This window comes from Colossoma macropomum, unplaced genomic scaffold, assembly GCF_904425465.1.
Source record: "Colossoma macropomum unplaced genomic scaffold, Colossoma_macropomum, whole genome shotgun sequence".
Taxonomy (NCBI): Eukaryota; Metazoa; Chordata; class Actinopteri; order Characiformes; family Serrasalmidae; genus Colossoma; species Colossoma macropomum.
The window spans coordinates 3,203,423-3,222,293 of NW_023495761.1; the positions used below are offsets into that span (position 1 = coordinate 3,203,423).

At 37.4% G+C, this 18,871-nt stretch overlaps 1 protein-coding gene across 1 annotated transcript in view; it reads left to right on the plus strand.

Annotated features, from left to right (window-relative positions):
• The window catches only part of cfap58 (cilia and flagella associated protein 58), a 219,745-nt gene that overhangs the window by 103,233 nt on the left and 97,641 nt on the right, over positions 1–18,871 (plus strand). Inside the window, exon 13 of the mRNA XM_036563477.1 lies at positions 8,881–9,104. Coding sequence (XP_036419370.1) covers positions 8,881–9,104 — 224 coding nt within the window. The remainder of the gene's footprint in view (positions 1–8,880; positions 9,105–18,871) is intronic.

The window sequence follows — 18,871 nt, forward strand, 5'->3', positions numbered from 1 at the left end:
ATAAATATTTCATTTGGGCACCTAAAGTTAATTATAACAGATGGGGGCTCATTGTAACAGTTGCTAAAATGTCAGATAAAACCATGTAAAACAATTTATTCAGTACAGCTCTGTGTTGTTTGACCTTGACAGGCTTTCCAACCTAAACAGAAAAAAAAATATATTTATTAAAATAAATATGATTAGTGAAAAATACTGTCTGTATTTGACCCCCAAGCAGAGCTGCAAACATCAGCCTGATAAATCTGAAATATATTTTATTTACATTGTGTCTGTAGTACATTTTTGATTGATGTATTAATGAATCGTCACAAAAATGAAAATGTATGTAGAGGACATAGACTTAAATTGAAAAGTAATATGACCCGACCATAAGGATGGGTCACTTTTATTTCCTCACAAATACGGCACTGTATAAAAGTTGTTAGCCAGTCATGGTCATGCTAAACAGGGCGAAATTAATTTTGACCTCAATGCAGAACAGACTTAATACCTAAATACTTTTAATAGCAAAATAAAGCTATTAATAAAGCTACACATTTGGTTCTTCAAGGGTTCCTTAGTGAAAGAAAATATTCCATATAGTATAATGAACACTCAAAGAACCCTTTGCATGATTAAAGGGTTCTTTTGCATCATGATAGAGTCCTTTACATTGATGGAGAATGTGCTGTAGACGGTTCTAAATAGGACCTTTTTGAAAAGGGTTCTGTAAAGCACCAAAATGGATTCTTCTGTTGTTAGAGGCTTGACATCATAATGATACAAGAACCATATCTGGGGTTATGTAGCTTTCATTGCTTTATATACACTCTTTAAAAAGGTTCTTAAAGGGTTCTTTAGTAAAGAAAATGGTTTAATTTAGAACCATGAACACTCAAAGAACCTTTTGCATGATTAGAAAGTTCTTTGCCTTGTGAAAGGTTCTTCAGATTGATGGAGAATGGGCTGTAGATGGTTCTATATAACCCCAGAAATGGTTCTTGTATCATTACGATGTAAAGCTTCTAACAATAGAAGAATCAGTTTTGGTGCTATGTAGATCCCTTTTCAAAAAGGTTCTGTGTAGAACCATCTACAGCCCATTTTCCATCTTTCCAACTTTTTTACATAGCAAAAATCGTTTTAATCATACAAAGGGTTCTTTGAGTGTTCATGGTTCTCTATGAAGCCACGTTCTTTACTAAAGAACCCTTAAAGAACCATCCTTTTTAAGAGTGTATATAAAGCACAGCAAAGCTGTTTTAACCCCAAAGCAGAACAGCAAATACCTGCACAATAAAGCTTTTATTTATTTTATTTAAATGACGTCTGTACTACATTTTTGATTAATAAAGTAATAAAAATTGACTTAAATTTATACGGGAGGATTTGGACTGCTCTTACTGTTTACCTTGGTGGTACACCGTGCTAAAGCTAACCTCACTGTACAGAGGCTGTACTTCAGTCTGTCTGACCCCCACTGTGAGTTCTTATATATTTCATAATGATGATGAAAATAATATAGCCATGAATTCTGTGGCTTGTACACAACTCAGTGACTGGAAAACACTTCTGATTAAGGTTGCTATGGTAATATGAGAAAGTGCCGAGAAATACAATCTACTTGAACCTGCTTAAATACACAAAATCCATGTTCTGTTTTGTGTTATACATAAAGACGTTATATTTTACCTCACATCAGGTTGTGCCCTGTGCTCCCCTACTGTGACATTTGTCATCCTAATCTCTGTCCGTCACATCTGTACTGTACCCGCTCTGTCCTCTACCTCAGACAGTAATTTTGTCGTGTTTCTACTTACTCAGAAAAGAACAGAAAACCTGTCAATTCACTTATAATAGAAGCCAATGGGCAGGCGCTTCAAAGGCTTTTCTTTTAACGGAAAAACATGTCAAAATGACTGTCTATGGTAATCAGCCATACGCTACACATGCAGCTGATAAAGAAACTGCAGAAATATTCCTTGCAGTAAGGAAGTGGGTTTTTGCTTGTAAACAGACAACAGAATTGAGACCAAAAATAAAATACAGTTTTGAGAACTTGAGAACTGGTAAGAAGAACACAGGTTGGGTTCTCCTTCAGTCATTGCATGGATTTGTTAAGCTCCACCACCTGGTTTAACTTAATGAAGTATTGATTAGCTGAAGAAGGCACTAGATGGCAACTGTGAACACTGAGCTGCAGCAAGGAGAAGTTTGGAAATGGTTAACACAGTGATATTATTCTATGGAATACATGTTGGGGTTTATTAAATGGCGAATATTATGCATTATTAAATGATTACGATGTTAACACAGTAATTCGGGTGATTCAATGTGAAATGTTCCATTCTAGAGAAATTTACAGAGTAGGAACCAGATAACTAAAGCATTTAATGTCTTTTAAAGCTACTCCACAGAGTAGTCTTACATAGTGACTAAGATGCTGCCTGATGCCTGAGACATTGTTTTAATGTAAGCTTTTGGTCTAAAACAAAGAACTGACTTTTAAATCAGTTTTTGGTGGAGTGGTACATGTAGGGTGTTGTAAGGCAAAATAGTCCCTTATCATTGGGTTACATACAAAAACTCACTTGACGCGTGTTGGTTCACTGTTGGTTTTGGACAGTAAATGAATTGGCTATATTTGCATTGTAGACAATGAGACCATGGTAACTATCAACCAAGAGTTGGCAAGTGATCTACAGTGATCCATTTCACATCATGCTACTCGGAATCACTTTTTTTACATCTCAGAAACAGAATTACACTGAAATTTTGAAAAATTGGTGAAATTCCCCTTTAAGATCATGTTCTTTAGACATTTTTAAATGATTTGTTCAATATGCATTAAGCCTTATTCATTACGGCTGGTATAAGTACATAATTGGAGTCTTGTTATGTGAAAATCACCAATTATTGCTTTATTAGTTGTAGTAATGCACAGTAAGCACACTACAAATTATGCAAATTATTGAGCTAGATTAATCATTCGCACCTTACAATTAGCAGCATTTAATTCCTATAGGTTTTAGGTAGCATTGAGTGTCTTCTGGAATGTATTGCATTAGTGCTAATTAGACGTTAATAAGTCTCTAATATTTCAACATCTGTTCCATGTTGTAAAGTAACTCTAAAGAGTTTTATCCATCACTAAGGCTAAAAAGTTTTCAAACAGTCAGTGTGCAACATAACACCTATTCATATTTCATTGCAAAAAAAAACTAGTAATTAAACTGGATTAAAACTATATTTTTGGCTACCTTACATTACTTTACTTTAGAATATAGACTGCAAATTGACTTGCTGAACACTCGTTAAGCCATTATTAGCTTTAATACAATGAACTCCAGAAGTCACTTAATATACCTAGAACCTTCGTAGGAACAAAATGTTGCCAGTTATAGACTAATAAGATGTGAAATTCATGTTAACAATTAGCAAGGTGTTTATTAAAGCAATAAGCCACAAGAGGCCGTGTGTTACTGTGATTTTATCATGAGAGGGGTGTTCTTAAAACCAGCCTTGTGACCGAAGGTCGCTGGTTTGATCCCCTGAGCCGACAGGACATGAAGTGCCCTTGAGCAAGGCACCTAACCCCCAACTGCTCCCTGGGCACCATGGATAGTGCTGCCCACTGCTCCGGGCAGGTGTGCTCACTGCCCCCTAGTGTGTGTGTATTCACTAGTGTGCATGTATGTGGGTGTTTCACTACATGGATGGGTTAAATGAGGCCTATTAAATTTTCCATCTATGATGTTTGTGTGGGTTATTGTATCAAAACAGTCATAATTCATTTTTACATCACCATTTCCCAACCTCTCTTTATCCCTTAGAAAACACCTGTTTTTGTTTATGCCTTTAACACTGATATATGTAAATGAGTTCTGTTCTGACTGGCTGACCTGTATTTTCTCTCATTCATCAAGCAGTCCAGGCTGAAATGCTCTTTATAACTTCACCATAAATGGGTGGGGAGCAACTACTGTAGAGTGAATAGGCTGGTATATGTAAATGTGTTGGTGTTTGTGACATCACAGAAACAGTGGGCCTCATTCACCAATATCCCTGAGGATATTCCCACTCGAGAAAGGGAAAGGTGCTAAGAAAAATCTACGATAGATTCGTGACGTGTTCTTAAACCACATAACTGTTGGCATCTTTGCATTCTTGAGTGTGTAGATTGTGTTCTTATCTAAGAATAAATCCCAAACAAAACATTTAATGTCAAAATCTTCATGAAAACTAGGTGTGTTTTAAGAAGAAATTTCTTCTTAAGAATAGTTAATAAATGAGGCCCAATGCACTCAAAACAGACAGCTTATTTTCAATATATGGACTGTATGGACTAGGGAATAAATTATACCTTTTGAAACCTTAGTACTGTTTATATACTACGTCAAACTCTTTAATGAAATAAGGGAAAATAATGTTTTTTAATGACATGAGTCTTTTAATGCATAGTGATATGGCCTATATAGATGTGTCTAATTTGGGCTTTATTGAACGAACAAGATCTTTGTCTTCCAGTAACAATAGATGTTCCTTAAAATAATGTGTTACCTAAAATAATAGTAGTAAAAAGTGACCGAATAATAAGCCTAGCATTGCAGTGGTTTGTGTTTATTTGTATTTATTCTAATGTACATGTTTTTTCTGAGCAAATAAGGGCTCACTGCCCAGATAGATAGCTTTTAATAGAACTTTCTCAGGGGGACTAAGACTTTTTGCACAGTACTTTACATGTGTTGCTCGCGCCTGCTTCTTGCAAATCTCTTGTGGGCTTATTATATTAGCAGCGTTTTATATCGTAAGAAGTGGCTTGTAATGGCCTAAGCCAAAGTCAAAGTTATCAAAGTGGTGTAATGTTGTAGAGTGCTGATGTAGGCTTTTGATAAGGTCACCGGTGGGCCATCAGGAGCCTGAGGCTACTCCTCGTAAATGACCCGTGCTGACTGTGGCGCCTTTTTCGGCATATCTCTCCTACAGAGTCATCATCATTTCATCATTTCATTCACTGCCGAAATTTTTGGCTGTCTCCTTTAGCCATATACTTCATACTTTATTTAACGTGTGTCAGAAGGAGTTTTACTGGAGGAGGTCGTAGTCAACTGTAATGCAGCACATTTACCTACATGCAAGGAGGAAGATGCAGATATTTGGAAATTTCACCTCCACATTTAACCCATCCATGCAGTGAAACACCACATACACATTAGGGAATGCACACACACACATTAGGGGGCAGTGAGCACACTTGCCCTATCCGCGGTGCCCGGAGAGCAGTTGGGGGTTAGGTGCCTTGCTCAAGGGCACTTCAGTCACGTACTGTTGGCTCGGGATCATCGAATGTCACTGAAAACCAAATTGTCCTTCCTTTTATGAAATAGGAGTTTGAAGTATAGTCTGTAAACTGTATTATTTTCAAAATATACAAGTCTGTATATGGAAAATGAGCTGCACAAAGAGCCTACTTTGAATTAATTGTTTTTGTGATGTCATAAAAACAACACATTTACACTTATGCCAAAGTTTGGGCAGGCGAATGAAATATTTTGTTGATTTTTGAAGTGAAAAGACGTAATCAGTGGCATTTTTTTTAATAACATTTTCTGTAAATGTCAGTACACAGTTATAATACAAAGTTACACACAGCTACCTTTATGAACTAAAAATATTTTAAAATATAATAGTTATTGTGGCATGAACAAAGGTTTATACACCCTATCAAGTCAGAACTTAGTAAAACCCCTTTGGCAGGTATTATAGCTTGCAGAGGCTTTTTGTAGCCAACTGGGAGTCGTTCTATTCTTGTTTTAGGAATTTTCACCCCCTCTTCTTCGCAGAACGCTTCTATTTCGGCAATATTCTTGGGCCGTCTTGCATGCACAGCATGTTTCAGACCACGTGTTTTCAGTGATGATTTCAATGCTTTGGCTTGTGTTCTTGGTGAATTATAAGGTATATTTTGGATAATTGTCCTGTTATAGAAGCCATTGTCTTTACGACTTCGGCTTCTTGACTGACTGTCACATTTGCTTCCAGAATTCACTGATATATAGTGGAATCCATTCTTCTATTGACCCGTTTAATGGTTCCTGTGCCACTGTTCATCAAATACTGCTCATTTTTTCCTCCATTTTTGCTTCATTAGCCCTCTTGTTTTCAAAATGCCACTGGCTTATCTAGATGTTGTTTTGTGTACTTCAGATGTTGACTTTTGTGATGAGGTTGCAGGTAAGGTTTCCTTCTGGTGGCTCTTCCATGAAGATCTACTGTACAAGCAATGTGCACGGTAAAACAGTGCACCACCTCTCCTCTGTCAGCTAAACCTTTGCTGTCATATGGGGGTTTTACTTTGCTTTTCTGTCCAGTGTATAAGCAGTTCTGTCTGAGAGTTTTCATGGTCTGCCAAATCTTGCCGTGACTTCTACAGTTCCCCTTAACTGTCATTGCTTAATAACATTTCAGACAGTGGAAATTGCAATCCCGGAGCATTTTGAAAGTCCTAACAAGTCAGTTGAGGCCTAACGAGTTAAGTTCTTTACAAATGGAAAGATATCCAAGCTTTTGCAAATGCCACAATTACCATTTCACTTTTTTCCTATGAATTAAGTTTATTGAGCAAAAAAATAATGCATTAACATTTGCAGAAAAATGTTATCTTTTTCATGTCATTTGGGCACGTGCATACTGTTCATGCTGTAGTTATAAGTAAGCTTTTTGTTTAACTGTAAGGGATAAAGAGAGGTTGCAAAAAGGTCATGTACAAATTATTTACGACTGTTTTTGGTACTAAAACCCACAGCAATGTGTTAAGTGAAGTTTAAATACAAGAAAAATGTAGGAAATGGTCTCTTTAAAGGGACATGTTGTGCTGCACTCTGTATTAAGTTTGCACCATGTTATGTAAAGGGCACAATGCTTTCAGACATTTTAACTGCTTATAACATTGCAGTGTTTATTCACGCTCATGCTGGAGTTAGGTAAGAGTTCAGCAGGGCTAGAAAAGGGACAAAGGTCTCTGACACCAAGAAGAAAAAGCGCTTTCTTGCTTTATGGACTGAAGTTCGACCCAGTCCAAAATTAGAGTAGCGTTTGTGTCTCTCAGTAGGTGTGGGTCATACACCTACCCACAGAAAAAAATCTCCACCGCTGCCACTGCAGAAAAGCCTGGCACCAAATGAAAGATTGTGAGATGATGCAATATGAGTCATTTTTTTCTTCCTAACGTTCAGCTTACACATGGGAAAGCATGTGAAACTTTTGGCTCCAAAAAGACGTCCATTCCAGGATCAACAGCTCTGAAGTCTTTTTGAAAACTTTGATAAAAGTTTCCTTTGAAACACTCACAAATATTCAAGCGATGCACTGAAGTTTAAAAAAATCTTGTTCGAAACTTTAACTGAAAATTTATTCGTGACACTATTGCACAAAAAGAGTTTAGTTTGCCTTTTGAATGAAAATTAATTGAAACTTCAAAAAATGATCAGATATGATTAATTTAAAATGCTTGCTTTGTGGTTATCCAACCAAAACTGTTATTGAATTTATCTATAATACCAATAATAAGAATAGAAATAAAAAATAACAGTAAGACGTTGCACATGGCAATTCAGAACAACAGTGTAGAAACATCTTATACACTACAAAAATACAGTGTTTATATATTTTTTAGGAGAATAATCACAGTACATAATCACATCATTCTATTGTCTTAAAGACAATGTGTTTATTTCACATTTTTATTCTTTCCAGTTAGGTCATTTTAACATTCTAAAGATTGGTCAGTATGAGCGCAGTGCACACACTGCTCGCCCTCAAACTCTGCCTACAAGTACAGCCACTGGCTCACAAGCCGCTGAATGCTGTGGTTTCCTTGGCTTTCTGTCGAAACATCTGCATGAATTAGTGCATGCTTCATGTAAATAATATATAAATGACGTACTGGTAGCCTGGCGCTTGATTTCACGCACTGAAGCTGATTCGGCATTTGTGTTTAGATCTTGTTTTCGCATCGTGCAAGAGCCTCATGAATCAGACAGAGTGCTTCATATGTCTTTACAGGTGGTCAAATCTGCATTGTTTTTTTGCAGCTTTAATGAATAAGAGCAAGTGTGATAACCGGTTTGGCACAGCAAAAAACAGCATCTTTTTAGCCACTAGTTTCATTCAAACCTTTTGCCATTTTTACTGTAAAGTGTCTTTTGTGACAAAATTTTAAATGGACAATATTTCAGTGTGTCCCTAAAATATTCATCTCAATTTTCCAACCAGAACTGCCAAACATTTTTACTTCTTTAACTTTAAACTTCAAAGTACTAGATAATTATTTTGGGTAAAAAGTACTGGGTAGTAAAAAGCTTAAAAAGTGAACAAAGTACAAAGAACAATACATAGAATGTACCTGTCTATTAGACATAAACAATCTAGGCTGTAAAAGAAAGCACTGATTTTGTGGTTGTACTGGGTTTTACGCCGTATATACCTGCTACTTGGAGGTGTTTCTGATTTTGTTCCGCTTAAACGTGACATTACAGTGAAAAATAGTGTGACTGTATAGATTATCTAGATAATATGTAGAACCTGTTTGTCATTTCACTGTAATTTTGTAACACACACTTATTCAATTAATATCTAGAATCTTTTGGGCTTTTTGGTGTCATTTAATTAAACTGTCTTGGAATCATCATGTTACCCAAAATAATTATGTAATATTTTACAGTGTGGAATTTGTACCTTGTAGTTACCTGCTTAATACATAGAACTTAGGAAACAAAGAAAGCATCACCAAATTTTGGTTCATCTCTCAGTTATTCATATCGTATTCCTAGAACTATTTTATTCTTCTGGTTCATTTGTTTCTTTTCTTGCTTCTTTGTTGTTCCCACTGTCATCAAGGTGATCAGCGAGCGGGACATTCTGGGGACACATCTGGTGCGGAGGAATGACGAGCTGGCGCTGCTCTACGAGAAGATCAAGATTCAGCAGTCCATTCTGAACAAGGGCGAGATCCAGTACAACCAGAGAGTGGAGGACATCCGGCTGCTCAAGATGGAGATCAAGAAGCTCAGGAGGGAGAAAGGCATCCTGACAAAGACTGTGTCCAACGTAGAAGACCTCAGGTAGGCTTAAGTTGGAAAGGAAACACTGGCTTGTCGTTGTCACTTATTGCAAGAACTTATACCTTTTCTTCTTGCCCCAAATGTACACTACAGGGCAATGAGCCAAGCCCAAAATATAATAGTTTTTACTGATGGTTTTGGCCTTATCAAAGTCCAGATTTAAACCCTATACAGAATATTTGGTCTCATGTTAAACACAACCTAGCCTGGCAATGTTTTTCAACTGTTTGAAGCCATCAGTGCTGAGAGGAAAAATACTGTCTCTTCTTTTTGTAAAAGGTTGTCTGTAAATTTACACACAAAATTTCAACATTTAAAGAAATCAAAGGGAAAAGCTATCCCATATTAAGTTACTTGATCTATTTGTTTAATTATTTGTTGTTAAGTCCATTAAAATCTTAATATTTTTGCCATTTTGGGCTTGGCCCTTTTTTGTCCAGGAGTGTAGTCATTCAGCTAAGGCATAATTGCTGTCTGAAGTTTAGTTTTGCCCTGGAAGTAGGGACTGGGCAATATATTGAATATTTGCAGTATATTTCCAATGCTTTCTGAGGAGACACTATATGAGGCATTGTTGTGAATAAAGCAGTGATCTTAACGTACCTTCTTATGAGCGTTTTATGCACTCATATGTGTTTGCTGGCTGTTACGCAACATCTCATCATCATATGTGTTAAGCCTTATGAGCAAACTGGATAATACAGTGAATATCTGCGTCCCCTGAACACAGGAGAGCGGAGTTCAATTCCCCGTTCAGGCAGGAATACAGGCAGTACTCCTGTTGGTACCACAGCATCTTGCCACTTGCAGCCGTTTACAGTTTTGTTCTGTGCGTGAAAGATTGTGAGTGACTAAAGGTCTTGAAGGATACACCAGTTGAGTCCTTCAATTTCTTTGAAAACAAACATGCATTTATTAGCTGCATTTGAAGGATCATGCAAAACTGGACAGGCTTTCATGACATAGAATATGTACTTTCAGTACAGTGCAGTTGCAGCACAAAAGAAATATGAATATTAATTCATCCTTGTGTTCATTTAGTGAAAAACAGACCAGCTTTTTCATGATATTAATCAGCATAACTGGCTTTGTGTTCAGAATAAAGGCAGGGATACTGGCATGTCTTTTAAATAATGTTTACTGTGATTTCTTTCTAAATAAATGACTAAATATTGGAAAGACTGCTGGGTCTGGGTGCAGATGTGAATGGGTTTTTACAGAGCAGCATAGAAGTAATGAGTGGTGAGATTACTTTTTTTTAGGAAGTAATGAGGAAAGTAATTCCTTTAGAGTTTGAGAGAAATAATTAGTAGTTTGTGATGGATTACTTTTTTTTGAGTAACTACCCCAACACTACTAATCGCAGAAGTTGATTAGTCGTTCTCCTGCTTCGTTTCTGTTTCCAAGGCCAAGTTGTACAACTGTATTTCCCTCCTTCTCACTTCTGACCTTGGCCTTCCACTCTCACATGAACAGCAGTATATCCTGTTTGCAGGTCTTGGCAATTTCAGCTTGAGCTTCATCATAAAGCACTTTGATTTCTTCTTCGCTTGCATCTGTTGTTGGGGCATAAACGTGTATGACTGTATTGACGTCCTTATTGACAGCGAAAGCCACCCCATTTCTACTTTATTGTTCATTACCTGAGTAGTAGACGTAGATCTCCTGAATGAAAGTCAGTGTCCTATTTCGGTCCATTTTAGTTTGCTGTTATGTTTACACTAGGGATGTGTACAGGCATTTAGGTATGCAGTTACCCATTCAAGGTCCCGGCTTTTAAATACTGAAATCACTGTTTGGGTGTTCGTTATATTTTGTTATGAGAAAATGGAGAAAATATACAGACTAAAAATTCAGTGAAACCCCAATTTTATGTTTTAGCAGTAAGTATGTTATGCTATAATTTGCTGTGAGTGTCTTAATGTGAATGCGTTGCAGAGGATGCATTGTTAAGGACATGACAGTGCAGAATTGTGAACTAGGCTTACACGTCTACACTGTAAAAAAGTCAAAAAGTCAAAATACTATAAAACATTTGATGGTAAATATAGCAGTATTTTAAAAGGTTAAATGAATGTAAATAAACCATACATATACTGTGTTTAACTCTTATTCATTTACACGAAATAGAATGTCAATTCACAAAAACAAATGACCTATATTTCACAGACATTTGTGTTTATTTTAATAGTTTACTGTCACTGTTATTATTATTGTAATTACTGTATGTCAGAATAACTAGTAGGCAGTATTTCTAGGAAATTAAATCATTGTGATTTTACGGATTTTTCTGTGCTGTTACTGTTAATTAACACCGTTTCTTTACCGTTTTTTTTTACAGTGTAGTTCATGCTATCTAGCTCCATAAACAGTGAAAAGATATTTCTCTGAAAAAGTAACATGTTGGTGATGAGTCCAATGATGAGTCATCAGCATCCAGTGTTGTTCCAGTCAGCTCTAGTAGCTCAGTAGCTCATCTGAGGCTGTTTCCACTACTTATCTGACACAATCACCTAACACTTTCCCTTGGCTACTTTGGAATCATATTATGAGAATGCATTCCTCTGCCTACGCTATCATGTAAAAAGGTAAGATATAATCCTATATGAATTTAAGCTGATAGTTTTCTTTTTTTGTCAGTTTTTTTCTTCCCTCTACTTAACAGGATATAATTATGTTCATGAGCTCTTACAGAATGAGTTGCTGTGCACATCCTTAGCTCAGACGATCCATTTCCATTTAAACTACTTCCAGCTTACAGTGATTCATTACGCATACATTCTGAGTTCCGATTGTGATTTTGTTTTTGCAGCTTTGAATTCTTTTTTCTTGCTTGTCAGCGTCAGAAACTAAACATCCAGAAGGCTTTAATCTCCGTGCGTCATATGTATGAACTGCACTTAGCTCTTCCTTAGTCATATGCCTTCCAACTCAAGAGTCCTGTTCACCATTGCCTTCTTCCTGTTGAATTGATGTCGTTTCCATAGTCACCTCTGTGATCATCGTCCAGTGAGCATCACCCTATATTGCTGCTGCTCAAAATAGGGGGTAGGTTCAGTCTGGCTCCTCTGCTAAGACCTTTCAGCCAGCTAAACCTCCAGGCAGTATAGCTCTTTTCTTCCTCAATGCGTCCTCACCTCAACAAGGCACCATAAACAGAGGACAAGATATTTTAGAGAAACACTATCAATAAGGTCACTTCATCTTATGGCTCTTCAGATTGAGAAAGCCGTTTTTATTGTAATGATTTAAACACTTTTAGTTGCATTACTTTACACTTCTGTAAATATACAGGAAATTACTGTATATGTGATAAGTGTACAGCAGAATACAGCTATGGTAATCATGGTGCAGGTGACTGTGGAGTCACAGTATACAGTTGCTAATTTAATATGGTACAATAAATTACTGTGAAAGTAATGCAACTAGTAGCTTATAATGAGCGAAGATTTTTTATAGCATATTAAAATGGCACAGAGCAAAATTCAGGATTGTTCTGGAAAATCCTGAATGATTGGCAAGCCTAACATATTTGTTATCAATCTAAAGTGACAAAAATACACTGCATAGCTAAAAATAGTAGTAGCACCTCTCTTCAGACCTACACTTCAGTCTGTTTTATAGCAGTATGAAACTTGCACCACAGTTCGAGGCAATGTATGATGATACAGGCATGCAGTTTGCACTATGCACATTAGTTTGGTTAAGTCTTGTAACTCCAGTGCAAAACTAAAGAAGCATACTTTAGGTACAAAACACATCTTAGCTGATGTTTTACGTTTGGGATAAGAAGGAAATTGTGAAGATTTTGACTTTCCACCATATTATTCCTTTAAAAGTACTCATAAATGGTTGCAGTTTCCTCTACTCTTAACGAAATTCATCTTCAGTGATTGTTTTAGAACATTCAGCCCTACGGTTGTCTACTTTTCTCCACTTTAGTCTCAACCTTGGCATGTTTATAAAAGTGTCTACTGTCTGCTGTTTTGCGCATGACTAGCTAAACCAAATATCATGGAGATTCACTTTTGGTACGTTTCTGAGCCTCAGAAGGCTCAGAATGAGGCCTTGTGTCTGGCCAGTAGATCAGAGTGTCTCTACTTTTGGCTGTTTCTACAGGAAGTATAGAATGGAAGGCCCACTCTGATAATGCCAAACAGTATCCATAATAGATGTGGTGTTGCACTCTCTCCTGCTTATTTTAGTAATATGAGGGCTCGGGTTAACCTTTCTGCCAGTCCGGCTTCTGACCCCCCCCCCACACACACACACACACTTTCTGTTGAGCTTTTGCTTAATATTCTATGAGTCTGAATTATGCACTGATATTTCCAAACGAGCCCCTCGATTCCACATTATTTCATTAATTCTGATTCAGCTAAATCTTTTTTGAGGTTTTTCTACAGAGCTGAGAGTGAGAGAGAAATAGAGAGAGAGAGAGAGAGAGAGATAGACAGAGAGAGAGAGAGCAAGCGAGATAGAGCGGGCACATAATTGCAAACTAAATGCTAACGTTCACTTGCTAATGACAGCATTACGTGAACTTGAAAATAGTGTCGCTTTCGGTGCCACAGAGGGCGCAATCAGTGAATCATGCTCCTAATGCTAATGCCTATAGTGCTAAATGCTGCAGGTTTGCCATGCGAGATATTTAATCAAATTCCACTTTGTGTACGCTTCTTTAGATTTGAATCAGTGGAGAAAGAACAGAATGGACTAAACCTATATTCACGTGTAATCAAGTGTAACAAATTCAGTATCCACAACACTAGCTGATGATCCTCCTGGCCACAGCAACAGCGCCTCATAATTTAGTTTGGCGCTACAACACCTGAATCAGCTCACGATGGACTTCATAATTAGCTGATAAGTCTAATTAGGTGCGCTAGTGTTGAAGAAACACTCCATCGAAGCGCTGTCCAGGACTGTGACCTACATGGCTGCCTGAAGAACGTTCCAATGCTTTGCCTTGTTATAAAAAGCAATACAGTGAATCATATTCAGAATTGAAACAATCCATGCTCTGCTTCATTTGTGGTAACTGTTGGACAAGCTTTACAGAAGGTTGGCAAAAATCCCATTCAAACATTCATTATCCTGTGCTATTGTTTATTTACCTAGCTTTGCTTGGCTACAACAAAATAGTCTTGGTAGAGTAGCATTCAATGTTATGTATTGGATTTAAACAAACGTCGTCATGGTCTAACATGCATAGTTTACATATTTGGACAAAAACTTTGTTGTGTTATACAATTTCTCATCAGCTTGAATGAGATATTTGTCAACTTTCTCTAAAGTTTGTCAAACCCTCTATCAATTTGTGGGCAAAGAATGGGATTTATTAGGATTTATTGGCTGAGGAAACTACAGCTTACATAGAATTTGTCTTGGCATTATCTCACATTAACCCTGACAGCAGCCATAAAATGCAGGTTCTGCCCGTTTTGTAGGTCCTGCAGTTCAACTTTGCAATTTTTTCTTCAAAAATGTTGATGATTTACAAAAGCAGGAGCAAGCTAGAATTTCTTTGTAAGTGAGCAGGCAAGTCAACATTTATTTATAAAAGTGTTTATAATTGTGTTTAAATGCTATTTTTATTGTGGCAGTTTATTGATATTATTTATTGATATTAATAAAGCTGTTGTGCAGATGTGCTGTCCGTTTTACGTCGTTGTGGAGAGGTGTGAATTGTTTTACACCAGGTGTTCTCACTCCTCCCCTTTCACCCCTTATTGCTTGCTAGCAGCTCAGCACAGAGTCACAACAGATACAGAAAGACAGCAGTGTCTTAGTTAATCTGATAACAGAGTTACAGGGAAAATATTTTTTTATTTGATTATATTAATTAAAAATATCTGAGTTGATTTCCATTCTGCCGGTGGAATGGCCACTAAAGCACCAGCTGAAAGCAATATTTTGTCCAAAAAAATGACCTTTTTCCTGTACTGCGCATGTAATTGATCAGCCAAGCCATGGTGGGTATAAGTTTGCTTCTTTAGTTGTGTAGTGAAGCTATGAGGCTTATGTGGCTAACAAATAAAGGAAGGTTATAATAAAGCAATTAGCATTGTGCAAATCATGCCCAAATCATCACACACTTTCCTCAAGCTGCACTGAGTTGTTGATCTCAAACAGACTTGCGTATGTTGTTTCTGACACTGTTGTCTACAAAAATGGACAAAATTCACACCGTAAGAAATCTGCTGCTACCACTTTTAGCTATGTGCTACTTTTATTCATTTTATAGATAACGGTGTACAGGATTAAAAAAGAATGGGTCGTATTACAAATAGTAAGCAGATTCAGTTATAGCCCAATGTCACCCTGGTTCAAACTCACTACTAGAATAGCAGAGCCAATAGAAATAATGTAAGACCCCCACATTTGTTAGAAGTAGTCTGTATTAGAATGTAGTGCACAGGTTAAATGCACACATGGGGTAGAGGGAATTTAAGTCAACAGTATAGAGCATTTTGTCTTTCCTATAATAAAATTGTCTCCACTGGGTTTGTGAATGAACTATACTGGTTTCTGTCTACAGTTCTGACCTAGGACCAGTTTTTCTGTTCCTATTACCGGTATATGGGCAGGAGGGAGCTGCTCCTCGATCAGCATCCTTCCTCTTTATACATACAGAGCCAGGTTTGCTTCCTCTGGGTATAGAATACAAACATATACTTGCATTCTGCAGGGTTTAATAGCACTCTGGGGCTGTGCAGACTGCTGACGTAGGATCAGTTTCTGCCTTTCCTATCATCATAAATGTCATTATATGCAGGGTGAGGAGCTGATTCTAGCATTCTTACTCTGAGGTTCCTAATGCAGATTTCTTCCCTCTGGTTTACTCTGCTGTATTAAGCTATATGACATACCTGTGTCATTAGGGGGAAGGAGAAAATTGTGTAAAATATTTTTGACCATACTTTAATTTTGACAGAAGCTACAGTTTCAGTACCATTACGGGCAGACTAGTTAAAAAGAAATTCCACTGAATTTTCAAAATTTTGATAATAATTAAATGTTGAAGATGTAAACAAAGTCATTTTTGATGTTTTGATGTAAAATATGCCATTCAAGAAAAGCTTAAAGTAAGAATTGTTGACAGTGGTGGTGATAGGAACCAGATGTCTGAATAGTTTAATGTCTTTAAAAGCTCCCTCACAGAATGTTATTGCAAGGAATGGTTAAGAATTTGTTGCAAGATGCCCAAAGACATTGTTTTATGACAGTTTTAACACATAAGGTTTTGGCCTAAAACATACTTTTAAAGCTTCTTATGGAGGTAGAGGTACATGCATGGTGTTTTAAGGCAAAACAGTCCCCAAAGAAAATTTATTTTTTCAGATTTAACACTATTTTACCATAACCAACATTACATATGAAAACTCAGAAGACACGTCAAGGTTCACTGCTGGTTTTGGATAGTAAATAAAAGGACTATACTTATGTTGTAGATCAGGGGTGCCCAATCCTGCTGCTGGAGATCTACCACCCTGCAGAGTTTAGCTCCAACCATAATCTAACACACCTGATCCAGGTAATCAAGGCCTTCGGGGACATCTTACTATATGAGCCAGGTGTGTTGGATCTGAACTCTCCAGGGTGGTAGATCTCCAGGACCAGGATTGAGCACCCCTGCTGTAGATCGCAACCTATTTCTATCAACACCACTATAAAAACACAGCAGAGTCTGTAAGTTTCTCTACAGCGAACCATTTCACAACAAACCACTCTGAATGACTTTGTTTACATCTCAACCATTGAGTTATGCAGAAAATCAGTGGAATTTCCCTTTTTGTCTGTCTTCACTAAGAATAATAACAGCATATAATAGAGAATGATATTGCACTTTAAGTTTCTGACAGTGTATGACCTACTGTTATCTATAAAAATAGACCAAAAGCATTACAAGCTAAAAACAGTAGCAGCAGCCATTTATAGACAACAGTAAATCACTCAGTGTCAGAAACCACATGATCAAGTCTATTTAAGATTACTTCACGTCTCAGCACTGTTTGAGATGTGTGATGATATAAGCAGTTTACTCCATGCTAATTGATGACTAAAATTTCAACTGCTTATTAGCTTCATTAGCCTCGTAGCTCCAGTACAGAACTACAGAAGTAAACTTGACACAAAATATATTTTGGCTGGTTGACTATATTTGGGCAAACTGCATGAATTTGATTAATTCTTAAGCACGTTTCACTGATCCTGTTCATCCTTTGAGGAGCACTGGCCTAGCTTCCATCTCTTGGTGCTAATAGTAGCTTGTGCCGACCAACACGGCTGCTACATTTACTCAGAAAGCCATTCAAAGCATGTGCTTTAACCCCTGCTGACCATTCGCCGTGTTGTATCAGAGGAAGGTGTTATTTTGAATGTAATTTTCACAGGGGGTCAATAAAGGTGTTGCAGATGTCAGAGGATGAAGCTCAGGCGAAGGTTGGGATCGATAGCAGGGCTGGCTACATGTGTGCTCGTTCTCTCTGGGATCTCTTAAGCATGACGGAACTTGATGATGAATCACTGGAGCGAGCTTTTCCTCCCCTCTGCCCTCGCCTTCTCCCTACTGCAGCGTACCTCAGAAAATAACTGCTGACCTAAAACCAGTTTTTGAGAGTGAGATGTCCATTAATTAGGCTGATCCTCAGGCAGCACTCCCCACTCTCAGAGTTTTCTTTATAAATATGGTGAGCATGGTTTTAACAATGCTTGACTCGAGTTCTTTGGTTCTTACATTAGCTGGCACTGGTCAGTTCAGTTTGAATTCTACAACGTAGTGCAGGGGTCGGCAACATGCGGCTCCGGAGCTGCATGTGGCTCTTTTACCGTCCTGTTGCGGCTCCACAGCAGAATCAGATTTTTAGGTAAAAATAAAATAATCCTCCTTTGCAGTAAAATAAAGCTCTTCTGGTCATTCTAATAAAGCCTGTAACTGCTAATTCACCAACATTTAACCCTGAGGATTGGTGCGCAGACTGCTGGTCACATAGCAACACGGAAATGCAAGCAACAATCTCGCTTATCTAGTAGGTAACGAAATGGCAAAGAGACAAATTTAGGACGAACATCCATAATTTGGAGAAAAAATGAACTTATCTATGTTTATAATCACTCCAGCTGGTTTCCTGATACGTTTAATCTGCAATTGAAAAAGAAACTGTTAAACACTAAAAAAAGTCCTAAAGCTGTCAGTCAGTTTCTCGCTCGCCAGCTTCTTGTTCACATTGTCCTGTTCCACCTTAAATGGTACATCAGTTACATTCTGGCGCTTCAGTCACCATTTAAGGTGGAACAGGAAAATTTGAACAAGAAGCTGGCAAATGAGAAGCTGACTTCAGCCTCGTAAAAGGTCAAATGTTGAGACACATTTTACAAGAAACTGTTCTACTTTTGAGGAAAAATTTCCTGCCAGAGATGCAAGAAAGACAGCTATGTCTGAGCTGTCAAGAAGCTCTTACTGAGAAAAGAAAATGGACAAAAAAAAATGAACTGACCACCCCAGAGTCCAGACCTGAACATCACTGAATTTGTTTTTGATTACTTGGATTGTGTGAAGCAGAAAATGTAACCAACTTCTAAGACTGAACTATGAAGGTGTAGAAAATTATCCCTGTAGATGTTATTTGTTTATATTTCTGTTGAATATTTATTGACCACTTTCACCCCTGAACACTGAAGAAAGAACTTTATTTATAAGCCATTTAGACTGTAGATTGAATAGATGAATGGTGGTCTCTGACTTTGGCACAGTCCTCAATATG